The 27,944-nt window shown below is 38.3% G+C and overlaps 2 protein-coding genes across 2 annotated transcripts; both read left to right on the forward strand.

Annotated features, from left to right (window-relative positions):
* Positions 1–5,701: 5,701 nt before the first annotated feature.
* On the forward strand, positions 5,702–6,100 carry LOC110901598 (uncharacterized mitochondrial protein AtMg00820-like). Its single transcript, XM_022148409.1, has one exon. It carries the CDS (start codon positions 5,702–5,704, stop codon positions 6,098–6,100), a length of 399 nt encoding a protein of 132 aa, XP_022004101.1.
* A 5,809-nt stretch (positions 6,101–11,909) lies between these two features.
* Positions 11,910–12,308, forward strand: LOC110901597 (uncharacterized mitochondrial protein AtMg00820-like). Its single transcript, XM_022148408.1, has one exon. It carries the CDS (start codon positions 11,910–11,912, stop codon positions 12,306–12,308), a length of 399 nt encoding a protein of 132 aa, XP_022004100.1.
* Positions 12,309–27,944: the final 15,636 nt, after the last annotated feature.

Raw genomic sequence — 27,944 nt, forward strand, 5'->3', positions numbered from 1 at the left:
GTTGCCCTTGTCAAGTTCACAACCTTGCAAAGTTTCTAAGTTTCTAGTTTAACGGTGATGACACAGTACGTCTTGAGACAACGGTAAGCACATTAACGTTTAGCTGGTCTGATTGGATGGGAATCACCCCAGCCTGATCAGTCGTCTGTTCGTGAGGGTGCTTATGTCGGAATCCGTACTCCGGTCATCTTTTCCGGCAACAATCCATTTCCGAGCCGACTTCAGACTAATCATCAAGTCTATAGTCCGTTTGGGTCCGGATTCCACTGTTTAAGTAAAAGTTTAAGAGATGAAGAAGATAAACATAAGTTGTTAGCTAAAAAGTCTAGATTTAGTAAAGATTCGGTGTAAAACGCCTGAAATTCGTTAGATCTGAGCTAGATCTTGACAGGAATGACATCACACAACTTGTTTGTACACACAGCCATGATGACGTCACCCTCAAGAGCTCAAATCTCAGAGATTTCACGGTGAAAAGTAAGATTTCAAAGGAGAATCTCGTAGAATATAGTGTATAGATCAATGATGTACAAGAATCTAGTGTAAAACGTACCGAAATCGCCGAGAAATGGAAGAAAAGGGGGAGTGCGTGTGTCTGGTTCGAAGGAGGCTGTCACATCTGTGAGAAATGATGTGACAGCTCCTATTTATAGTGCAAGGAGGAGATAAGGCGGTGTGCAACGGATCGGATGGCACTTCGATCGGATGGCCCTTCGATCAGATGGTCATCCGATCGGATTACCATTCGGTCAATCCCATCCCTTCCGCGTTCCCGTCTTTGTTTCGTTTCGCGAGTTAGATTAAGCGTTGTGTTGCGTATTATTGGGTAATTGTATCATATAACTAGATTATATTATTAACACTAAAGTTTCCAAGTTTCATAGTTTCCGCCAGTGACAAGTCTCTAGTCTCTCGTTCAACCAAGTCTTAAGTTTCACGAGTCTCAAGAGTCAAGCACCAAAGTATCAAGAATCATAGTCCATAAGAATCAAGTATCAAGAATCAAGAGTCTAGTATCTAAGCATCAAGTATCAAGAATCAAGCCTCAAGAATCAAGCATCAAGAATCAAGTATCAAGCATCATAGCATTAAGAATCAAGAATCAAGATTTAAGCACCACAGGTATCAAAAGTGTCAAGTATCACATAGTTTAGGGACTAAAATTGACAATAGCTAAAAGTCTAGGGACGCAGGTGTTACATTAAAGTTGATGACCAGGGGTTTCATCCTGAAATTCTGGATCCCTCCACCTTTGGCCATCACATTGTATCTAAGTGCAGGAAAAGTAAATGCAGGGAAGGTAAATTGTTTGGAGTTACAGACCATTCGAATTTAAAAAAAGTGGGCTCCGACCTAAGCACTAAAATCCATCATTGCCCACTTAAATGCCCTCACACAGCGGCATCACCACCATCCTTCTTCACTTCCTCAGCCACAACATCCTGAGCAGCATCCTGACCAGCATCATCACCAGCATCCTTTTTTTCTCTAGCCTCGTCCACCACCTCAGCTGCCTTTGAAGCCTCTCCAACACCCGCTTTAGCAAGATACGACACATGGTTGCCTCCAAGATCCTTTAGCTTTGCCACCCAGGAATCCACCGGCCAAGATGGACACTTTAAGCCTCTTTCTCTGGCCTCATAGGCCATCTTGATCCTGGCCTGCAAGAGGGAGACGACAGCAGAGTTTTTGAACCCCTCTCGGAAGGCGAGCATAGCCTGGTCATGGTCGAGCTGGGCAATAGCTAGCTCCACTTCAGCATCCTGAGTGACCTTCTTCAGCTTGTCTTTGTAATGCCGGCTCTTGGCTTCAGCAAAGGTGCCCTAGTGAGCTAATGTGGTCTCAAGTTGCTTGATCCTGACCTCCTGAAGCTTCACTGTCTCGCAGGCCTCGGTATAGAAGTGTAGCAGATGCTGGAGACCCTACAGAGCAAAATACAGGTATGGATTAATGTTTGCTAACCAGGATACTCAGTTAGTATATCTACACAGGATCTAGAACCATGATATTACCTTGTTGAGGAAGGAGGTCATAGGCTCCAAGGACTCGGTGAAACTGAGCTCCTCATAGGAGAACCCTTCAGAAGCTGGAGCAGTGGTCTCTGAGCCCTTTCTCTTCTTAGACGTGGAGGCACGAGTTCTTGGGTTAGGCTTAGGAGCTGCGGCTGGTTTGGAGCTAGTAATGGTAAGGGTTTCCTTCTTAACTTGGACAGGAGTAGGATAGTTGTCGAGTTCCTCAAGGTCTAAGAGGATTGGAACTTTGCTGGCATCTACATACAGGGAGTAATTTTAAAACCCTAGTATATTAAAACATCAAATAACAAAATATGTGCAGGATGCTTAACAGGATCCTTACCAGACATGTTTGAACTAGAGTGTTGGCTTGAGGATGCTGGGTACAGAATAAAGCTTCTCTCAATCTCGGGAAGAAGTCTGATGGCTTGAATCCTTTTTTCTGAGTCAGCAAGAGGTGGTGCTAGTTTCCTGAAGTCAGCTGCATAAAACAAAACGACAGATCAGTTTAGGACACAGGATAGGATATAACGGAGGATCATCCTAAAACCCTAAATCCTACCCCTTCTCAACCACTTCACCGGATAATCCGCTCCACCAGGGATCGAACTTCTTTTTACAAAGAAAAATTTGGACTTCCATTCCTCTTCGTTCCTGGTGGCCTGGAGTATCAGAGGATCATTAGAAGTAGAGTAAAACAAAAATCTGCTAGACCCGTGGGCTTTTAGTCGATATGCTAATGGAAAATCATGAATAGAGAGATTGGGGATATGAGCATTCTTGATCTGATCAAGAATGAGCAACACTCGCCAGAGCATTGGCATGGTCTGGCTAAAACTAAGATTGGTGATACAAAAGAACTCAGAGATGAAATCAGGAAAAGGGAATCAGAGGCCCAAGGTAAACGGGAAGGCATTGAAACAAAGCTACTCAGTGGATGCCATGTATGACCGAATTTCCCGATCATATGGCCAGAACACCGTCCCTTCTAGGAAGATACCAGAAGTCTTGAGGGCTGACATGTGAGCACTATCGAAGGAGCATATTTCTCTCTCCGGATTTTGGAGAAGATTCTGTGGAAGAAAGGAAGGAGCTGAGTCACAAGAGCTTGATCTTGTTTGTCTCGCCATTTCTTTGCTGGAACTTGAGAATAAGAAGAAGAAAAGGAATAAGGAAAGGGATATAGGGGGGGTGATGAGTGTTTATAGCCTGGGCGGTTACAAGTTGTCACATCAAAGTCCTATCTCTTAATTACCTTGGAACTCGTAAAAATGTAACCGTTAGGGCTCAGGATCCTCAAACGGTAACATTTTTAAGGACAATTGTTATGGGTGAAATTCCGAGCCCATATCCTGGATCATATCTTGATTATATCTTGATTACATAATAACTGTTCACAACCAGGATGCTGGATCACGATATTGGTAACATCCTGATGCTGTATCCTGGTGTTTACTAACATTCCGCTTGCAGGTCATGAGTGCAGGGTGGTAACGTCACCAAGACTTGTTCTCCTGAAGACTCGGTCTAAATGGTTAGAAGAAAGACGTTGAAGCCGCAATACCTGGTCAATAACGTTCACTAAGGAATATTCCAAGGCATCCTACCAATTTAGGAGAATTTGTTTTCTTTGTAAACTATAAATATGTGGATAACCAGATCGATAGGACACATCAATCACACTCACTTCTCTCGAATTCTCATACTTTCTCTCGCAATCACACACTTCTATCAAGCATTGTAACACTTAGCAACGATCTGGGCATTATCCTGCACTGTATCCTGAATTTTGAAATAATAAGAAGAACAAGGCAGCTGCGATTGTCAGCTCCCGAGGTTTTATGCCGGAGATCTAGATTTATCAAGGGCTTTCCTCATACATCTCGTGTCAACCTTTACATTTTCTCTCATTTTTTGATTGTTGGTATAACTTGATATCCTGAGCTATATCCTGAAAACTGTTTTTGCAAACAACTGAATCAACATATTTCTACAAACATTGCTAGCACACTACCTCACAAAACTAATTTGATCACTAAATTACTTAGGTAATTTTTGACCAAAACAATAATTACTTGAGACTTATAACTTATCGAATCTGATTCAGTGTATTCATTGGCTTCTTTCTATATTGAATCTGCATTCTGCCCTCAACTGTTAGTCTATTATACATCGAATCTGCCTTCAACTGTTAGTTTGTTATATATCATGTTAATTGTTAAGTGTTAACAAAATGGGTAGTAAAGAGGAATTGATCCTGGTTGGACTTATGGGACGCTGGTAGAAGGAACCAAGAGCTCGGTAAGGTGCAATTTTTGTTCCAAGTGGCGGAATTACAAGGCACAAACATCACCTTGCTTGGGATTCATCGGATGTGGCGAGATGTCCCAAAGTTCTCAATGATGTGAAAGATCTATTCAAAGAACTTTTTGAGAAGAAGAAATGTGTAAAAGAGACGTCATATATTATATATTGTGAGTCATGTCAGCTCAGTAAACATACTCGACATCCTTATTCCACAAAATTGTCAAGCCAAACCATTTCCATATTTGAACTTGTGCATTCTAATGTATCGGGTCCATGTCCAGTTAAGACTGCATTGGGTTTTCAATATTTTGTTACTTTCATTAATGATTATTCTCATGCTACATGGGTTTACCTATTGTAATCCCGTAATGAAATTCAACTCGATCTTTCATGAATTCCATGCATATGTCAAGACCCAGTTCAAATCATCCATTTAAACCTTACGCACTGATAATGCTAATGAATATTTGTCCGCTAATTTCTCTACATATCTCAAAACACAAGGTATAATTCACGAGACTTCTTATGCATATACATCCTAACAGAATAGTGTTGCCGAACGCAAGAACCGCCATATGTTGGATGTTACTTGCATACTCATGATTCATTCTCATGTTCCTCGTCAATTTTGGGGGTGTTGCTTTTCTTACTGCGGCTTATCTGATTAATCGTATGCCATCGCCCTTTCTTCATGGTTAAACCCCGTTCTCTGTTTTATTTCCTAGAAGAACTCCGTTTCCTCTTGAGCTCCGAATTTCTGGATGTGTAGCTTATGTTCATGATCATCATCCCGGAGTCCCTAAAATCGACCCTCAAGCCATTCATTGTGTCTTTGTGGGTTACTCGCGTTTCTAGAAAGGTTATCGGTGTTATATTCCTTCTCTTCGCCGATACTTTCCAGTGTTGACGCATCTTTGATCAGTTGCGTCCTTTCTTTCCAGAATCTTCCATTCCAGTTTCTAACCTATTTCCTGATCCTGGTATACCTGAGTCTCACATAATCCCTACATTTCCTGTGTCATCTATTCCCTCTGCCCCTCCAGTCTCAAACACCATAGTTCCAACTCCTACAGCTTCGGGCCTTCTAACAGATCCTCCACCATTACTCTTCACATATTCTCAGCGAGGTAAGGATCAGACCTCAGCGACCCTTGATCCCCAGCCTACTCATGCCTTGGATACATCCTTGGCTCCTGCCATGATTGAACTTGATGCACCCTTACCAGTTACTACCCATACTACCTAGGATACCCATGCTTATGACCCTCCGGGTGCATAATATCCCGATATCCCTATTGCCTTCTGTAAGGAACCTAGACATTCCACTCGTTATCCCATTCAAGATTACGTTGCCTACTCTCATCTCTCTACCGAGTCAAGCAATGGAAGACGAGATTGGGGCACTACGGGCCAATCAGACGTGGGATCTTGAACTGCTTCCTCCTTGTAAGCGTGTTGTTGGTTGTCGTTGGGTCTTCACGGTTAAACTTAACCCTGATGGTTCTCTACATTGTTTGAAAGCTCGTTTGGTAGTTAAAGACTTCTATCAAGCTTATGGTATTGATTATGACGAGACTTTCTCCCAGTTACCAAAATGCCCCCTGTGCATATTTGTATTGCTCTTGCTGCCATTCACCATTGGCCGCTCCACCAACTTGATGTCAGGAACGCCTTTCTTAATGGTGTTCTTAAGGAGGAGATTTATATGGAGTAGCCACCTGGGTTTGTTGTTGAGGAGGAGGCCTCAAAGGTATGCAGATTACTTCTTTAGACACCATTAGCGCCGAAGGATCATTCTGCTCAAACAGCCAAAATGACCACAACCCGTCACCTACTTTTTCAGATCCGATACATTTACCGACAAGTGGGATTATACCTCCCATACCATTTTCGTTAGAAAGTGCCGATCTATTGTCTCTCAAAAATTCAGCTTCATCCTTCGCCGAAAAAACCGTCACTCACCGCCGGACCACCACCACCACGTGTCGCTGCCTCTTTTTCAGATCTGTGTTGTTTTCCGGCAAGCGAGATCTCACCTTCCACACCATTGTACTTAGGAGGTCCTGATCTACAAACCTTGCAAGTTTCGGTCTCATCCGACGCTGGACATGCCACCACGCACTGTCACCCTTTCGTCGCGGATTCCCATGCGCCGGCGCGTGACGCCATTTCCGGTCACCGTTTTTTTCTACAGTAAATGACAAATGTCATTCTAAGTTGTACTATTATTATGATATAACAATAAATTTTGCGAAAATGTGTTAAATTTTAAAAGCTTTACCCTTTTTTTATAATAATAATAGTAATAATAATCTAATCTAATTATAATAAAAGAGTATTTCCAATGGCATATGTCATGTAATTCCACTTCGCATTCTCTCATAATAAAGGATTTTATAAAAATGCCACATGGCTTTATTATATTACCTAATCATAATAATAATAAATATATTAACAATAATAAGTACATTAATATAAGGACCATTATCCACATTAATAAATAATTCTAAATAAACATTCTCTCCCTTAAAAAAAATGATATACCATAATGCTTGGATTAATAAATTATACTATATGATATAGCGATAAAATTATAAAAATTACTTTATCTCAATCGTTAGTTTATTATTATCTATAACAAAACTATTACTATATTAACTTTATTTGGTAATATAACACCTCATTAAGATTAACCACATATATTTCTAGAACTAAATCATTTATAATATTAATTATTGATAAAGATGGTAAAGTTACAAATAAAACTTCAAATCTAATTTAACTTTTAATATAAGATTCCAATTATTGTCACGTGTTACTTTCGCTTTTAAACTTACAATTTAGAATTACATTTTATTTCAAAATATTTTTTCTTTCAAAACCTTATCCTTACTAATATAATAAATTTAACTTAAATATGTTAATAACCATATTAGGATGTGTGACAACTGTGCTCTGTAAACGATGTACGATGTAAAACAACATCAATTATCAATAAAACGATGTGTTTTGGTGTTAATATTTGTGTATATGTGTTTGATGATTTTACGATTTGATTCTAGTTCGATCTCAAGCTTTAAATCGCTTTCTGGAAAGTTATACGCAAACTGATGCGTAAACGTAATCAGTTTAACGCGACAAACACTCCGGAATAGTGACATAGGCTTAGCATGCCTTAAATAACCCTTACATAACTTAGAAATAAGTTTTGGATGGTTTGGTGTGTCGAAAACAAGTTTATTCAATCGTAGGGACAACTTGTGTCAAACTGCGAAAGTATGTCGATTCGTATAGTAATGAACATTCCGGAACTTGATCATAAGTTAAACATACCCTAAATATCCTTTACATAGTTTAGAAATAGGTTTTGAGGGATTTGGTATGCGAAAATAAACTTATTTGATCAATAGGGACTAAAAGCATCAAAAAGTGCATAAGTTTGCATTTTCGCGCATACCTTACGTTCTGAACATATCCGGACATCCAAAAATTTTTGTAATCATTAAAATATTTTATTTTAGTGATTGGAATACAAAAATACCATTCGTCGTGTAATTTGGATCGATTTCGCGCCCGTTCGAGTTTTCGCCTTAATTAACCGAATAACGCGACCATACGACCATACGAACCGACATCCAAGATAATAATAAGCATGTTTCAAGTCCCCTATGCTTTAACATCCTTGTAGAGCCTTGAAAATGTGTTAACGGGGTTTAAACGCGTCGAAAATGGCTTAAACGAGCTGCAGGGACCATTTTTGCCAATTTTCGAAAGTTTCTGTATCTGGGGGGCGCTAGCGTCGCGCGACCCCAAAGGGATGGTGGCATGGCGGCACGCGACAGGTGCATTTTGACAGAAACTCCATTTTCAGCAACCAGCTTGAATTTGATGGTCTTTTATGCAAATTTCTCAATACTATGAACTAGTTTTAGAGCTCCCATTTTATACTAAACCATGTTCCACAAGTGTATGGTTAGGATTGAACCTTGATTCTTGCAAAAACACTTGTCAATATCCTAAGAATCCAAGCTTACTATAAATAGAAGTGGGTTCTTCACTTCATTCCTCACAATTTGATCTCAATTCTGCTCTAAGTTGAAGCTCTCACTTGTGAAGCTTCATACCTGAGTATTTTGAGTTCAAATCTTCATTGCTTGGACCTTTTGTAAGCTTCTTTCATGCTTTTTATGCTTTTCAAGCATGAAAGTCAAACAGTGTTTGACTTTCTGCTTTGACCACGATTTGGTCAACACAAAGTTCGTTCGAACTTTGCAACGTGAGCGTAATCACGATGGTTATAGTCCCATGTGACTATACCTACCGATTACCACGTCGATTAGTCGAAGTGACGAGTCAAAATTTCGGTCAAAATACGTGTTTATGCGTATTTTGCGAAGAAGCTATTTTCGAGTATGAAAACACTTTGTTTGATATTAAACCAGTTTTCTAACTTAGTTAAACATGTTTTAACATATTTAACTCGTTACTTTTAGTCTAGTGCTTGTATAGGGTTGTAAGTCAAGCGGTCTTGACAACCACTTAGACTTTCGAACCCGACCCGTTTGGTCGATCGTTAGGATCCGACCAAGCATATTTTGTGACCAATGTTGTATAGGGAATAACCTTCCGAGGTTATACCTTATGGTCACTTAGTTTAATTAGTTTTTATGATAGGTAGTTTATATGCCTTAGGAAAATGACCAAAATGCCCTTTTCATGCATAATTTGTATTTAAGCATATGTAACTTAATTTTTGTCACTTAAACAGATTATGCAACATATTTAAACATGTTTGGGCATATAATACTTGTCATAGGACTAGTTAGATGTCTCGAACGCGCTATTGCACGAACAACGCGTTAAAGTAGCATAAGCTGCCTTAATGGGTCGTAATGGGTCGAAAGCACTTAGGATAAGTTCCGATTTAGAATGTAGGCTTTGTTAAACCGTATCACATGAGTTCCAATACACATTTGGTTTACGAGACCTCATTCTACCCGATCTTCCGATTTAGGTATCGATTTATTAACTAGCGATCCGATTACTAGGTACTACTTGATTTCCTTGGTTTGCCTGAGCTTTGTTAAGTTCTTTAGATCGAGGATACTTTCCAAATCAAAGTGAGTACATAGTTCCCCTATTTTACTATTTTCAATTGTTTTGGGGTGATTCGTTTGTGTTAAACGATTTCGATGCTTTCAACGACGATTTCAAAAATGAATACAATGGTTTATATTAAATACAACGATTTCGATAATGTGAACGAACTTGTTGGGACGTAATTACATAACGAATGACATTCATTAGCTTTGGCCGAGCCGACCAGTAGTATGTTATGGTACCATAGGATCTGACAAATCCCGTTATCAAACTATCGCCATGGTTATGTGTGGGGATATGTGGGTAACGACAAAACCTGATGATTGTTAACTTACCCTTTGGTGGTTTGTTAATATGAGTTGAATGATGGACGAGTTACGAAGGTTTGAATATTCCAAGGCATCCTACCAATTTAGGAGAATTTGTTTTCTTTGTAAACTATAAATATGTGGATAACCAGATCGATAGATCGATAGGACACATCAATCACACACACTTCTCTCGAATTCTCATACTTTCTCTCGCAATCACACACTTCTATCAAGCATTGTAACACTTAGCAACGATCTGGGCATTATCCTGCACTGTATCCTGAATTTTGAAGTAATAAGAAGAACAAGGCAGCTGCGATTGTCAGCTCCCGAGGTTTTATGCCGGAGATCTAGATTGATCAAGGGCTTTCCTCATACATCTCGTGTCAACCTTTACATTTTCTCTCATTGTTTGATTATTGGTATAACTTGATATCCTGAGCTATATCCTGAAAACTGTTTTTGCAAACAACTGAATCAACATATTTCTACAAACATTGCTAGCACACTACCTCACAAAACTAATTTGATCACTAAATTGCTTAGGTAATTTTTGACCAAAACAATAATTACTTGAGACTTATAACTTATCGAATCTGATTCAGTGTATTCATTGGCTTCTTTCTATATTGAATCTGCATTCTGCCCTCAACTGTTAGTCTATTATATATCGAATCTGCCTTCAACTGTTAGTTTTTATATATCATGTTAATTGTTAAGTGTTAACAAAATGGGTAGTAAAGAGGAATTGATCCTGGTTGGACTTATGGGACGCTGGTAGAAGGAACCAAGAGCTCGGTAAGGTGCAATTTTTGTTCCAAGTGGCGGAATTACAAGGCACAAACATCACCTTGCTTGGGATTCATCGGATGTGGCGAGATGTCCCAAAGTTCTCAATGATGTGAAAAATCTATTCAAAGAACTTTTTGAGAAGAAGAAACGTGTAAAAGAGACGTCATATATTGTGAGTCATGTCAGCTCAGTAAACATACTCGACATCCTTATTCCCCAAAATTGTCAAGCCAAACCATTTCCATATTTGAACTTGTGCATTCTAATGTATCGGGTCCATGTCCAGTTAAGACTGCATTGGGTTTTCAATATTTTGTTACTTTCATTAATGATTATTCTCATGCTACATGGGTTTACCTGTTGTAATCCCGTAATGAAATTCAAGTCGATCTTTCATGAATTCCATGCATATGTCAAGACCCAGTTCAAATCATCCATTGAAACCTTACGCACTGATAATGCTAATGAATATTTGTCCACTAATTTCTCTACATATCTCAAAACACAAGGTATAATTCACGAGACTTCTTATGCATATACATCCCAACAGAATAGTGTTGCTGAACGCAAGAACCGCCATATGTTGGATGTTACTTGCATACTCATGATTCATTCTCATGTTCCTCGTCAATTTTGGGGGTGATGCTATTCTTACTGCGGCTTATCTGATTAATCGTATGCCATCGCCCTTTCTTCATGGTTAAACCCCGTTCTCTGTTTTATTTCCTAGAAGAACTCCGTTTCCTCTTGAGCTCCGAATTTTTGGATGTGTAGCTTATGTTCATGATCATCATCCCGGAGTCCCTAAATTCGACCCTCAAGCCATTCATTGTGTATTTGTGGGTTACTCGCGTTTCTAGAAAGGTTATCGGTGTTATATTCCTTCTCTTCGCCGATACTTTCCAGTGTCGACGCATCTTTGATCAGTTGCGTCCTTTCTTTCCAGAATCTTCCATTCCAGTTTCTTACCTGTTTCCTGATCCTGGTATACCTGAGTCTCACATAATCCCTACCTTTCCTGTGTCATCTATTCCCTCTGCCCCTCCAGTCTCAAACACCATAGTTCCAACTCCTACAGCTTCGGGCCTTCTAACAGATCCTCCACCATTACTCTTCACATATTCTCAGCGAGGTAAGGATCAGACCTCAGCGACCCTTGATCCCCAGCCTACTCATGCCTTGGATACATCCTTGGTTCCTGCCATGACTGAACTTGATGCACCCTTACCAGTTACTACCCATACTACCTAGGATACCCATGCTTATGACCCTCCGGGTGCATAATATCCCGATATCCCTATTGCCTTCTGTAAGGAACCTAGACATTCCACTCGTTATCCCATTCAAGATTACGTTGCCTACTCTCATCTCTCTACCGAGTCAAGCAATGGAAGACGAGATTGGGGCCCTACGGGCCAATCAGACGTGGGATCTTGAACTGCTTCCTCCTTGTAAGCGTGTTGTTGGTTGTCGTTGGGTCTTCACGGTTAAACTTAACCCTGATGGTTCTCTACATTGTTTGAAAGCTCGTTTGGTAGTTAAAGACTACTATCAAGCTTATGGTATTGATTATGACGAGACTTTCTCCCAGTTACCAAAATGCCCCCTGTGCATATTTGTATTGCTCTTGCTGCCATTCACCATTGGCCGCTCCACCAACTTGATGTCAGGAACGCCTTTCTTAATGGTGTTCTTAAGGAGGAGATTTATATGGAGTAGCCACCTGGGTTTGTTGTTGAGGAGGAGGCCTCAAAGGTATGCAGATTACTTCTTTAGACACCATTAGGGCCGAAGGATCATTCTGCTCAAACAGCCAAAATGACCACAACCCGTCACCTACTTTTTCAGATCCGATACATTTACCGACAAGTGGGATTATACCTCCCATACCATTTTCGTTAGAAAGTGCCGATCTATTGTCTCTCAAAAATTCAGCTTCATCTAACGCCGAAAAAACCGTCACTCACCGCCGGACCACCACCACCACGTGTCGCTGCCTCTTTTTCAGATCTGTGTTGTTTTCCGGCAAGCGAGATCTCACCTTCCACACCATTGTACTTAGGAGGTCCTGATCTACAAACCTTGCAAGTTTCGGTCTCATCCGACGCTGGACATGCCACCACGCACTGCCACCCTTTCGTCGCGGATTCCCATGCGCCGGAGCGTGACGCCATTTCCGGTCACCGTTTTTTTCTACAGTAAATGACAAATGTCATTCTAAGTTGTACTAATATTATGATATAACAATAACTTTTGCGAAAAATGTATTAAATTTTAAAAGCTTTACCCTTTTTTTATAATAATAATAGTAATAATAATCTAATCTAATTATAATAAAAGAGTCTTTCCAATGGCATATGTCATGTAATTCCACTTCGCATTCTCTCATAATAAAGGATTTTATAAAAATGCCACATGGCTTTATTATATTACCTAATCATAATAATAATAAATATATTAACAATAATAAGTACATTAATATAAGGACCATTATCCACATTAATAAATAATTCTAAATAAACATTCTCTCCCTTAAAAAAATGATATACCATAATGCTTGGATTAATAAATTATACTATATGATATAGCGATAAAATTATAAAAATTACTTTATCTCAATCGTTAGTTTATTATTATCTATAACAAAACTATTACTATATTAACTTTATTTGGTAATATAACACCTCATTAAGATTAACCACATATATTTCTAGAACTAAATCATTTATAATATTAATTATTGATAAAGATGGTAAAGTTACAAATAAAACTTCAAATCTAATTTAACTTTTAATATAAGATTCCAATTATTGTCACGTGTTACTTTCGCTTTTAAACTTACAATTTAGAATTACATTTTATTTCAAAATATTTTTTCTTTCAAAACCTTATCCTTACTAATATAATAAATTTAACTTAAATATGTTAATAACCATATTAGGATGTGTGACAACTGTGCTCTGTAAACGATGTACGATGTAAAACAACATCAATTATCAATAAAACGATGTGTTTTGGTGTTAATATTTGTGTATATGTGTTTGATGATTTTACGATTTGATTCTAGTTCGATCTCAAGCTTTAAATCGCTTTCTGGAAAGTTATACGCAAACTGATGCGTAAACGTAATCAGTTTAACGCGACAAACACTCCGGAATAGTGACATAGGCTTAGCATGCCTTAAATAACCCTTACATAACTTAGAAATAAGTTTTGGATGGTTTGGTGTGTCGAAAACAAGTTTATTCAATCGTAGGGACAACTTGTGTCAAACTGCGAAAGTATGTCGATTCGTATAGTAATGAACATTCCGGAACTTGATCATAAGTTAAACATACCCTAAATATCCTTTACATAGTTTAGAAATAGGTTTTGAGGGATTTGGTATGCGAAAATAAACTTATTTGATCAATAGGGACTAAAAGCATCAAAAAGTGCATAAGTTTGCATTTTCGCGCATACCTTACGTTCTGAACATATCCGGACATCCAAAAATTTTTGTAATCATTAAAATATTTTATTTTAGTGATTGGAATACAAAAATACCGTTCGTTGTGTAATTTGGATCGATTTCGCGCCCGTTCGAGTTTTCGCCGTAATTAACCGAATAACGCGACCATACGACCATACGAACCGACATCCGAGATAATAATAAGCATGTTTCAAGTCCCCTATGCTTTAACATCCTTGTAGAGCCTTGAAAATGTGTTAACGGGGTTTAAACGCGTCGAAAATGGCTTAAACGAGCTGCAGGGATCATTTTTGCCAATTTTCGAAAGTTTCTGTATCTGGTGGGCGCTAGCGTCGCGCGACCCCAAAGGGATGGTGGCATGGCGGCACGCGACAGGTGCATTTTGACAGAAACTCCATTTGCAGCAACCAGCTTGAATTTGAGGGTCTTTTATGCAAATTTCTCAATACTATGAACTAGTTTTAGAGCTCCCATTTTATACTAAACCATGTTCCACAAGTGTATGGTTAGGATTGAACCTTGATTCTTGCAGAAACACTTGTCAATATCCTAAGAATCCAAGCTTACTATAAATAGAAGTGGGTTCTTCACTTCATTCCTGTAGGACCGGTTTTGACACCGTTCGATTGCGTATCGTACGTTTCACGTGCGGAATCCGTGAACGTACGTGACCGAACACACGATAACGTACTACTAACGAGAATCTATTGAGAAATATGACAATTCGGTACAAGATTCACGATTACACCAACTTTCTCTCTCTACTTTCTCTCTCTATAAAGTCTTCTCCTCCAAGTCTTCTCTAAATTCTAACTCAAGATCTAACTTAAACTAGTGACATAACCTCTATTTATATGGTCAAGGCACTTTAATGATATTACAAGTTTGCCACCTTGCCATTTCTAACTAAATAGACATTATGCACTTGATTACTTCCGGCTTTTCACTACGACTCGGATTGACGCAGGCGATAGACACGAAATGCATCAACAATCTCCCCCTTGGATATTGCCGTAGACAATCCGTAGTGAAACTCGTAGCGACTTGACTTTCTATTTGAGAGACTCGAACGAAGATGTAGTCGACAGACAACTGCACTAACAAACTCCCCCTTGGATGTTGACGGAATCTTTAGTGAGAGTCTTCAAATACTCTTGCTCGAACAGAATCCCAGAGGATCTGTATTTACTTCAGAATCTTCAGGCTCCCCCTTTCGTCAAGCTTCCGTGCTTTTGGGATCGACACCTGGCTTTCTAGATACAAGCTCCTTTAGTGTTGAGCTCGTCTTCAGACTCCCCCTTAGACTCTGCTGTCGGGATCGTAGTCTGGCTTTTCGTATCAATAAATTCTGAAACCTGCACATCTTAATCACTCTATTACAACCGAATAAAGTTGTGATTCAACTTAATGAATCAACTAAGCATTTGAGAATTATCACATTTAACACTTTATCAAACTAATTCGAAACATTTCAATTTCTGATTCAAATTAATGTATCATCTTAAACATTTCAAATCAATTAACCAAACCGTCTGTTCATCATGTTTAGCCTTTGAGATTTTGAATATCAGCTTTTCAATATCAGTTGTCGAAAATCTTTTTGAATTTTTCAAAATATGAAACATAAATGCAAAAACAGAAATTAAATGCGGAAATGAAATATGTACAAACATATTTTTGTGAGTTTGTGTAAGAGGATCATATCAGTATTTGAGACACATCACACGCACCGTTAAGCTTATTTCATTTTAAGTTCTAAACGATTCACGTTGATTGACGATATTGTTGTCCACTTAAGCTCAATCTAAAAACTTTCGAAATGCTTACCGATACGTTAAGGTATATTAATTATGCACTAAGTTCTTATGGACCCCACGATCTCAGCATATCCCCTCATCATGCAATACACTAACTCAAGTAATGCCTTTAAACTTTCATCAACTGTGATTTGTGCGAAAACAAAGCAGAATGTTTAAACATTAACAATCAGGTCGATACTTCCGTATACGCAGAGAAAGTCCAATGTTTAAACAAAATAAGAAAATAAAACAAGTTGAAGTTGTTTAGGCTTTAACCACCAGGTCGATACTTCCGTATACGCAGAGGAGGTCCAAAGCTTAAACGAAACACCAAAGAAAATAAAGCAGAACGTTTAGGCAACAACATCCAGGTCGATACTCCCGTATACGCAGAGGATGTCCGATGCTTAAACAAAATAAAGAAATCAAACAAGTTTAAATCTTTGCAAAATGAAATGCACAATCACAACGATTTTTCAGCAAAGTAGTGAAAGTTCACAAACTTAACCAGTTTTATGTCTTTCGACAATCAGCGATTACTGAGCAGGCACACAGTCAAGAAGGACAAAACTAAGTACTATGCTTTCAACCATGTTTCCCACTAGAACTAGGCTTTTTCACTTATATTTGTATCGTTATCGCAAATCTACTAGTCTAGCTGAGCCTATCGTCACATCATCAGTGAGACCATTTATCACATTTGACATTTCATTTCCTTAGCATGCTGTGATAGTCCACTGATTTACTATCATTTCCTCTTTTTCACAACAAAACTCATTTTTCAAATTTTTCAATGTTTTTGACATTTTCAAATTTTCTAATTTTTTTAAAAATTTTTCTCCCCCTAAAATCAAAATATGTTTCAATTTTGATTTTCTGAGAAAATTTGAAACAAACTGTACAAACTTGACAACTTGATGAGAATCACTTCAATTCTCCATCCACTTGGCATAAACAATCAGAACTCCCCCTCACAACAAACTATTTTCCCATTGTGATTTCAAAACACTTAAGTTTGTTTCAATCAAAATGGTTTTTCCGGAAAATTAGTTTTGTGTGTTGTTTCATAAACATGGAGTTTCATCACATTGTTCTTCAAATTACTATTTGTAGGAAAGATGAATCAAGTACAACTTAATGTCCCTGATTTATCTTTGAAAAGACGAAAAATCACCAGAGTGAAATTTCTCAAGAAATGTGCCGATTCATGTTCCACGCTTACCAACCTGGGAACTCCGGCAAGTCAGGTTTTTCTATTTGAATAGTTTCACCCAAGCCTGACTGTCCTTGGGTGATTTTGAATTCTTGTTTATCAATGGAGGAAAGTTCGTATCATCCATTGTTAAACCTGAATTCTCAGATTTTACCTCAATAACCGGCTCTTCTGGTTTTGACGAACCAGAATCATTGCCTGAATGTGGCTTGTCTGACTTTGACGAGCCAGATTCATCGCCTGAAGGTGGCTTGTCTGACTTCGACATGTCAGATTCATCGCCGACCTTTTTCTCCTTCTTCTTTATCTCCTCTTTTGTCCTCAGATTTGCATCTGATGAATTCGACTTGCTTGACTTTGCAGTTGAGGGAGTTGATTCATCAGCACTCTTATTCGATCTGTCGGGTGAACCCGAGGACAAAATCTTCTCCAGATATTCTCTGGCCTTCTTCCTCTTCTTTCTCAGTTTGTCTTTTTTCCCTTGAGAAAGCTTCACTTTCTTTTCTTGAACTTTAGGTTCTTGGACCTTCTGTTCTTTGACATTCTGTTCTGAAACTCTCAGTTCCCTGGGCTTGACAGTGACTGGTTTCTTTGCCAATTTTTGAGAATTAACCCTCAATCTTTCACTTGATTTCCTTGGGCAATCCCTGGCAATGTGTCCTTGGATTTGGCAATTATAGCATCTTCTTGTCTCAAATCTCTGTCTCTGGCAGTTAACAGCAATGTGTCCTTGATATCCACATTTGTAGCACACTCTGTTATCATACCAATCACCATTGTCATACCAAACGCTTAGATCAAAGCATTGTTTGGCTTGGTGATACTCTTTCCTCTTCTTGATTGTTGGATTTGGCTTTTGAGCACTGTGGTTAAACCTGCACCACTTATTACCAACAATTTTTGAATTTTCGTTTTTCAATTTTTGTGCTTTTTGAATGCGATTGGATGATCGATCTGATGAGCTTTTATTTTCTTTTTGTACAATTTTCTCAGTTTTAACTTTTTGTTTTTGTTCTACACTCTCCTTAACAGGTTTCTGCTTTGAACATTCACCTATTTCAGTAGATTGCAAAACAGTATTTTTGAATTTTTCTTTTAATTCTAAAAACAATTTTTGTTTTTCAATTTTTGTATTTTCATCATCAGATTTCTCATCACAATCTTCAACTTTGACAGAGTCAAAGTTTGTGACACAGTCACTTATTGGAACTTCATTGATTGGTTTTGGACAGGGAAATTTCAAACCATCAGATGAAATCACAAAACCTTTCAATTTCTTCTCGAGCTCATCAATTTTCTTCCTAGAATTCTCAGCTTCATTTTCAAACTGAGATATTTTACTGAGCTGAGAAGCAATTGTATTTTCATTCACAATTTTGTTTTTCTCAAAAATTGATTTTTCATCTTCTAAAATTTTTATTTGATTTTGAAATTCTGTTTCTTTTTCTTTCAAAACTTTGTTTTCCAGCTTTATCCAAGAAACATCTTTATTTTCACTTTTAATTTTTTCAAAATCTTTGTTTTCTAATAACAAACTCTCAATATTCTTCAAAAGTTTGTCATTTTCAGATTTCAGTTTTTCATAGTTCAAGCGCAACTCCAGAATCTGTTCATCATCAGCTTTCTTCTCAATCTTCAAAGTTTTGTTTTCCAATGTCAAACTCTCCATATCCTTCAAGAGTTTGGCATTGTCTGATTCAGATTTATCACATTTTGAGCACACTGGTTCAGTACTTGAAGCTTCATTTTTCTCGGATTCTTCATTTTTCGACACTATCTCTGTCTCTGTCTTGTATTTGCCTGCACAAAAAATTTTAACAAAATCAAGAGGATTCATACTTTCATCTAGATAACAACCCCTCTTAATATCATATTTCATAACATTTTTTGCTACAAGACAAATATTGACTCTTCTTCTCATTTCAATAATCACATCCAAACTTATTTTTTCCAATTCTTTTTCGATTCCATTCATCAACTCTTTCTTTTTCTTTTCATTTTCATACTTGTGTGTTTTGAGCTTATTGATAAATTCACTTGGATAAAAATTTGAGAACCTAGAATCCTTTTTCAATTCAATCAAAAATTCATCCCACTCTGAAGGTAACGCGTCTGCAAATTTTGATATTTTTTCAGCATTTGACATTCCTATCTCGTACCTTCTTAAATTGTCAAGTAAGCTTTCATACCGCTTTTCCAACTCATTAACTGTTTCATCTTTCTTACACAAAAAACATTCAAGTCTTTTAACCCAAATATTCTTATTCTCATTCTGATATCTACTACCCCAAACCCCATCAAACCAATCATTTAACCTTTCAAGGTTATCGTTTTCCTGTTCGTCAAACATTTTCATCTCACTTTCTTTGTTAAGTGACGTGATTAAAGTTTTTATTTAAGTTCGAAGTCCACAAAATTTCAATGTCTTGATATTTGCTCCTTGTAAAAACACTTCGAATCTCCTGCAAACACACAATCACACGATTAGTTTGAAAATATAAAACTCTCAAACACAACGAATTATGATTAGGCCTTTGTTATTAAAATGGACGGTGATGTTGGGCTAGGATTGGGCCAAACTTGATCTATGGGCGGTGCAATAATGATCGGTGAACAACTACAAACACATCAAACTTCAATTAATGGGCAGCACTTATCCACATCGATAATTGGGTTGGGCGGTGCTTGAATAACTATTGGTCAATGTTTTTAATAGTGGGCGGTGGTACAAGATTTCTAAATCACATATCAGCCGACAACTAATCAAACATGAATATATACAAAGCCTTTGATTGGGCCTTTAATTGGCGGTTGTCTTAAAGGATTGGGCGGTGGAAATTGATAACAGCAACTGACCAACAAAAAGATTATTCACAAAACTTTGATTGTGATGAACTGACAAATAGTCACGTGAAGACGATGACTAATAAGCGACTCCTATCACACCTTTGGAGCAGACCACATGCTGACAAATAAGCGATTCATAGTTGACATTTTGGAGCGGTTCACACATATGACCCTAGGAGCGATTCAGCACTTGTTTGTATAAGCGATCCAACCCAAGTACGTCGTATGAGCGATCCAAGACTTTTCACAAGAGCGAACCACAACTGAAAGTTGACGCAATTTCAGACCAAAAATCTGCAATATCTCCAAAACTACATGGAATTTCGATCTGAAACTTGGTAGGGTTCTAATTCAATATTTTTCGCACAATATACTTGAATTTCAGACGAATCGGACCGTGTTTACCCTTTCAATTTGACGAAAAACGATGAAAAACGTAAGAAATGAGTAGAAAGTGATGAAATTGATGAAATTCGGATCTGATTTGGCTCTGAATCGGCTGAAATCTGGTACGAATTGATGTGTTTGATCAAGCAATCGAGCTCCTAGCTCTGATACCAATTGTAGGACCGGTTTTGACACCGTTCGATTGCGTATCGTACGTTTCACGTGCAGAATCCGTGAACGTACGTGACCGAACACACGATAACGTACTACTAACGAGAATCTATTGAGAAATATGACAATTCGGTACAAGATTCACGATTACACCAACTTTCTCTCTCTACTTTCTCTCTCTAGAAAGTCTTCTCCTCCAAGTCTTCTCTAAATTCTAACTCAAGATCTAACTTAAACTAGTGACATAACCTCTATTTATATGGTCAAGGCACTTTAATGATATTACAAGTTTGCCACCTTGCCATTTCTAACTAAATAGACATTATGCATTTGATTACTTCCGGCTTTTCACTACGACTCGGATTGACGCAGGCGATAGACACGAAATGCATCAACAATTCCTCACAATTTGATCTCAGTTCTGCTCTAAGTTGAAGCTCTCACTTGTGAAGCTTCATACCTGAGTATTTTGAGTTCAAATCTTCATTGCTTGGACCTTTTGTAAGCTTCTTTCATGCTTTTTATGCTTTTCAAGCATGAAAGTCAAACAGTGTTTGACTTTCTGCTTTGACCACGATTTGGTCAACACAAAGTTCGTTCGAACTTTGCAACGTGAGCGTAATCACGATGGTTATAGTCCCATGTGACTATACCTACTGATTACCACGTCGATTAGTCGAAGTGACGAGTCAAAATTTCGGTCAAAATACGTGTTTATGCGTATTTTGCGAAGAAGCTATTTTCGGGTATCAAAACACTTTGTTTTGATATTAAACCAGTTTTCTAACTTAGTTAAACATGTTTTAACATATTTAACTCGTTACTTTTAGTCTAGTGCTTGTATAGGGTTGTAAGTCAAGCGGTCTTGACAACCACTTAGACTTTCGAACCCGACCCGTTTGGTCGATCGTTAGGATCCGACCAAGCATATTTTGTGACCAATGTTGTATAGGGAATAACCTTCCGAGGTTATACCATATGGTCACTTAGTTTAATTAGTTTTTATGATAGGTAGTTTATATGCCTTAGGAAAATGACCAAAATGCCCTTTTCATGCATAATTTGTATTTAAGCATATGTAACTTAATTTTTGTCACTTAAACAGATTATGCAACATATTTAAACATGTTTGGGCATATAATACTTGTCATAGGACTAGTTAGATGTCTCGAACGCGCTTTTGCACGAACAACGCGTTAAAGTAGCATAAGCTACCTTAATGGGTCGTAATGGGTCGAAACCACTTAGGATAAGTTCCGATTTAGAATGTAGGCTTTGTTAAACCATATCACATGAGTTCCAATACACATTTGGTTTACGAGACCTCATTCTACCCGATCTTCCGATTTAGGTTTCGATTTATTAACTAGCGATCCGATTACTAGGTACTACTTGATTTCCTTGGTTTGCCTGAGCTTTGTTAAGTTCTTTAGATCGAGGATACTTTCCAAATCAAAGTGAGTATATAGTTCCCCTATTTTACTATTTTCAATTGTTTTGGGGTGATTCGTATGTGTTAAACGATTTCGATGCTTTCAACGACGATTTCAAAAATGAATACAATGGTTTATATTAAATACAACGATTTCGATAATGTGAACGAACTTGTTGGGACGTAATTACATAACGAATGACATTCATTAGCTTTGGCCGAGCCGACCAGTAGTATGTTATGGTACCATAGGATCTGACAAATCCCGTTATCAAACTATCGCCATGGTTATGTGTGGGGATATGTGGGTAACGACAAAACCTGATGATTGTTAACTTACCCTTTGGTGGTTTGTTAATATGAGTTGAATGATGGACGAGTTACGAAGGTTTGAATGTATTCAACAAGATGACCAAAAGTAGTTTTCACAATTAAAACATGAATGATCTTGAACGATTTGAACAATTACAACGATTTGAACGACTTGAACGATTTGGGACGATTTGAACGATTGAACGATTGAACGATTTGAACAATTTAAACGATTTTGAATGAGTTAAACGAACAACTGGTTTTTGGTATGTGATTAGATAATGGGACGGGTGTAATGTGATGAAAGCATGGTAGATACGCCGTTGGTACTTTTTATATATAAGTGCTTCTATCATATTACATTCCGTGGCGTTATTTAGTTCACTTGGATGAACGATTTTTAAACGAAGACACACAATGATGTTTATTAAAGGATATAAACCATATGAGTTTTATTACGAGAACGATTTACAATTTGGTTTACATAAACAAATGTTTTCGGTTAAGATTCATGGCATCGAGGTTTTATAAACTATAACCAACTTGTTTTGAGTTGGCTATTCATATTACAATACAAACATTTTACAAAAAAAGGTTTTCTAATATCGACTAATGTAATTGTACGAGTTATTACAACATGTAAACGAGCCATGAATCTGACACTCTCATAAAACCTATGTGCTCGCCGACATTTCTTTGCTGACTTTATTTCTACATATGTTTTAGGTGGGGTTGTTGAATGATGTTGATTGTGACTAGGACGCATGCTCACTTAGGATCGGACGAGGCCTTAGTGACTTAATAACAATGATAGACGATGTGGTTTTGTTTTATCTTTAATTTCAAGACAATGTAAATGGTTAATATTTAAATAAAGTGAAACTTTTGAATCCATGGTTGTGAAACAATAATTCTGTCGCTCCACTCCCCGACGTTTCCACCACGGTTTGTTGTTTTACGTGGTCGGGGTGTGACATGATGCACTATTTAATTAATATTATTAGATAAATACAATGTATTCTATTAAATATTATCGTAAATAAAAATACAATAATTAGATTTTTTTTTTACTAAATCATCCTTATATTAATCTACACATTACTCTACACTTCCTTCGCCATCCCTGCGCGCGCCCGCGCGACATTGTATCCTTGGAAGGTTGCATCATCCGATGTCATCCCCGTGCGCGCCCGCGCAGGTTTTTACATGGCAATGTGTGAAATATAGTAACACGACAATTATAGAAGATGTGGATTCAGATGATAGTAACAACTACGTACCATCTTTAGTAGCAATTGCCGCATTCTGTGTATGCTGCCTAAAACAGTCATTTTCATTCATAAGGTGAGAATCTTATCTTTATCCGAGTGGGAAAGCAAACCGGGTCCGCGGGCGCCCGCACGGACTGAGGCATGTTCTTTGTCGAGTGGGAAAGTAAACCGGGTGATGGTCACTTGCGCCTAAGCCTGGTGCAAGATCTAGGATCATACCCCTTCAAAAACTGAAAATCGAACCATATCTGTAAGACTGCAACTGAATAAACTGGACCGAATTATGAATTTGATTTTCGGTTCGATTCCTAACCGTATTCAAACTGTTAGTTTAGGTTTTCAATTCCACGAATCTTGCTTATTTGGATAACCGAACTGAATTCATTTTGTAAAAATGAATACTAATTGGTTTAGTCAGATAATCAAACCTAATAAATAGATAAAATCAGTTTAATCCGCAGCATCAGGTTCAATTCGGTATCTTTCCAATTCGAGTTGGTTCAGTTTTCCATTTGGCCTAAAATTTCAAAATTGATTAAACTAATACTTGAATGGATGAACCTCTATTGGCAAACATATTAAGAGTGATTAATTAGAAGATACAAGTGGCAACCACCATCACGCTTTGTTGAGACTGCCCCAAATCAATTGGAAGATTCGAATGATGACCACTGATGTGCGGGTGTAAACACATCATATTTTGTATAGTTTGTGTCGGTTTTAAGCGTTGGAGTGTGTTTATTCATAGTAATTTGTGTACTTATTGGTTGTCGGGTTTTTCAGGCTTAACAGCGCTTAAATGCAGTACAATGATCATACAAGCTGGAAAACAGGTGTTACAAGGCAATACGGAGCAAGAAAGCAGTTGTGCTGGAAACCATGCTCCCTCGCGCCACGCGAGGGAGGCTATGTGACGTGTCGCGTGGCGCGACAGATAGAAGTCAACGCTTGGTCAGAATAAGCTCCTTCGCGCCACGCGAGGGAGTGAGGAGGTTCTGTAACGTGGCGCGAAAGTGGTACAGCGTGGAAAATTGTAATTTTTACCTAGTTCGAAGAAAACGTGGGGGATTGATTACACAATCGCCAGAGGACGATTGGGAGCACTTTTGGGCAATTACTTTCCATCATCTTCCATCTTCCAAGCAACTTGTTCATGTTTAATCAATTTCTAGCAAATTTTGAAGAAACGATGACTATGATGCGCGGCTAATTCTCTTATAACTTCTACTCGGATGAACTTTTACATTGTTTGGTATTAATTCTTGTTTGCGGATTCGTATAACTGGTACAGCTTGACTACTCGTGTTGGATTCTTGGTAAACGTTCATTGTGTTTGAATTATTTATCATTTATTAAGCGTATTGGCAACTTCCTTGCGTTGTTAGTGGGTTAGTAAATCGGTGGGTAGTTGATACAATTGAATGGGTTATTAGGTTGCATAGTGAATCTTAAAAACTATCCTTGATAACTAATCAGATTCATTAATTCCGAGGCCATGTCTATGTGGTGTTTTGAATCGGTAAACAGGTTTTGATGTTAAACGGGTAATTGGGATTCCGGGTAGAGGTTATTCTTTCTCGTATTGATTACAACTCTCTTAATTAGTTTCTTAGCTTTTACAGTTAAATTCACAAAACCCCCAATCTAGTTAATTTAGTTCTTAGTTAAAACCGCAACACTGACCACAAATTCCCCGTGGATACGATACCCTACTTACGCTATCTACGTAGCTTATTTAGGTATTTAGCTTATTTAGAAGATACAAGTGGCAACCACCATCACGCTTTGTTGAGACTGTCCCTAATCAATTGGAAGATTCGAATGATGACCACTACGGTGCTTTCATCCCATCCTTAATGATGACCAATCCAAATACAAATCCCAAACCATGCTCATGGGTTGTACTCCATTTTATCTTTCTTGTTGTATACATAAGGCCATTAAAACACAAAACAACTTCTTGAAAAGGAGAAATGGGAGGGAACGATAGAAGAAGGACAGAAGTCCGGTACGGGAAGTATCGAGGGGGTAATCAACAGCAAACAACCACTCTCTTTGTATCCAATCTACTAGGCAGCATGTCACAATCATTATTGTGGAAAGTGTTTCAACCGCATGGTGTGATGAAAGATGCTTATGTCGCCAAGAAACGAGATCGGAGAGGTAACTTCTTTGGGTTTGTAAGGTATGTAGGAGTACAGAATGTGGAGGCAGTGTTCCATGAGATGAACAAAGTGAAGTTTTATGAAGCTAAGGTGAGTATATCCGTGGCGAAGTTCGATAAGGACCATAGAAAATTCGACGCCAGTCAGCCTTTCATCCAACGCCCGACAGGCAATACAAACAATGGAAACCGGAATACGACACAATACAGACCTATTTACATACCAAAGACAAAGATGTGGAGCGAAGGTGTACATATGACGTCCTATAAGGATGTTGTAGTTGGGGTACCAGGTCAGGGGTCATGCTCAAAGAAGGTTGTAGAGGTCAGTGACAGGGTGGCGCTATATCCCGATCACTATATGATGCACTCTGTTATAGCGGAGTCCAAAGGTGTGAAGGAAATTGGTATGGTTAGGGAGATGCTCAATGTGGCTAGTTATACGGATTACTCGGTCAGTTACATTGGTGGTTTAAAGCTAATGATCGTTTGTAAACATAAAAAGTCGGCATTGGAGTTTATCGCAACGAGGGATGAAGTATGGAAAGATGTTCTGTCGTCTATGGTGTTATGGTGTCGCAACCCACGTCCCCTAATTACCCGGGAACGGGCGGCCGCAGCCAGTTTTGGTGGTATCGGTGTTTGTCATTTTGGCAACGAAAATTACATCAAGACCGAAGTTAGGAAATATTTTATCAGAGTAAAATACCATGCTTTTATAAGATTAAACACATGGGAAAATCCCAAGTTTCAAGTACACACATTTTCATAGGGATAAACCCTATTTTTATTTAAATAAAACATCTCTTTATTTTAGGTAACTTTATAGCCACTTTTCCAAGCCTTCAGTGCTGTCCAGCTGGCTTCTATTTGGCTTTCACATTTTGTTACCTGAAACACGTTTAAAAACATTTTGTTAGTGGGAAATACTGGTGAGTGAATCCCAGTTTAATCAAGATAAGTAAAACCATTGTACAGTATCGAGGGCGGTCGCGCAATTACATTTGTTTCCATCAACTTTAATTACCACCCACGGTACTGTTAACCCGACTTGTGGTCATGTTACTACTCACAATGTAGTAACAAATTTTGTATACAAAACCCCAACATACCGACGATAATTGTAGAATACAAATACTCAATCACTGTTTAATGTAATGTTAATCATATGAGGTTTTGTAAAAACAATTTGCAAAAAGGAGATTACTCACATTGCTGTCTTAGGGTTTTCCTTACGGATTTCCTGGTGATTATCTATAAATTACACAAATGCACAGGCGTTAGTATAATAACCCAATATTTACATTAGTAATACCCTCCCCGAGACGGCATTCCAACGACTACGTCGGGCAGAACCACGACAGCCGTTACGGAACCCTAGATTAATCGGGCAGCGTATCTAATACGTAACCGGGGTTATGATACTTATAACAAGGCAGAACTTCGCTAATTAGGGGGGTATTATGCCCGGAAATTGCTTTAATTATGGAGAAATTTGAGAGAGAAAGAAATTGTGGTGCGAGTTGGGACTGAAGCCGATGGCTACTATTTATAGGGCCTGATTTGGTGTTTGTCGCCCCCCTCGAAGAAAGAAGGAAGTGCCTTCGCGGCCCACTACATAGGCTGGGTAGGCCCTAGCCATGTCGGGTCACCGCTCTAGCTTCGACACGTATACGCCACGTGGCAGCTCCAGGCTGCGCTCGCAGCCCGTGTAAGATCAAGCCTAGGTCTTCGCGGCCCGCCACAGACTAATAAAAATCGTTTTTAATTAATTTTAATAAAAATAAAGGTATTCAGGTCCTGTTTTCATATACGGGGTGTATTTTAGGACATATAGTGATATTTTAAATATATTAGGGTGTCGAAAATTATTTAGGAGGGTTGTTATATCCTCCCCACCTTGTTTTAGAGCTCGTCCTCGAGATCTACTGGAATAGGTGTGGATATTTCCTTTGCATTTCTGATTCAAGCTCCCATGTGTATTCTGGTCCTCTTTTGGAATCCCATTTCACTTTGACCAGAACTAATCTCTTGTGTTTGAGATTCTTGACTTTCCTGTCTACAATCTGTAGAGGTTTTTCTACAAATTTTAACTGTTCATTTACCTCTATATCTTTAAGATGCACTATCAGTGATTCATCGGCTAAGCATTTCTTGAGATTAGATATATGAAATACATCATGTATTCCTGCCATTTCCTCTAGCAGTTGTAGCTGATAGGCTACAGGTCCTATTCTGCTAATAACCTCAAAAGGTCCAACATATCTGGGGCTTAGCTTTCCCCTTTTGATGAATCTTACCACTCTTTTCCAAGGAGAAACTTTCAATAACACTTTGTCTCCTACCTGAAATTT

Source organism: Helianthus annuus, chromosome 12 (genome assembly GCF_002127325.2).
Source record: "Helianthus annuus cultivar XRQ/B chromosome 12, HanXRQr2.0-SUNRISE, whole genome shotgun sequence".
NCBI classification, from domain to species: Eukaryota; Viridiplantae; Streptophyta; class Magnoliopsida; order Asterales; family Asteraceae; genus Helianthus; species Helianthus annuus.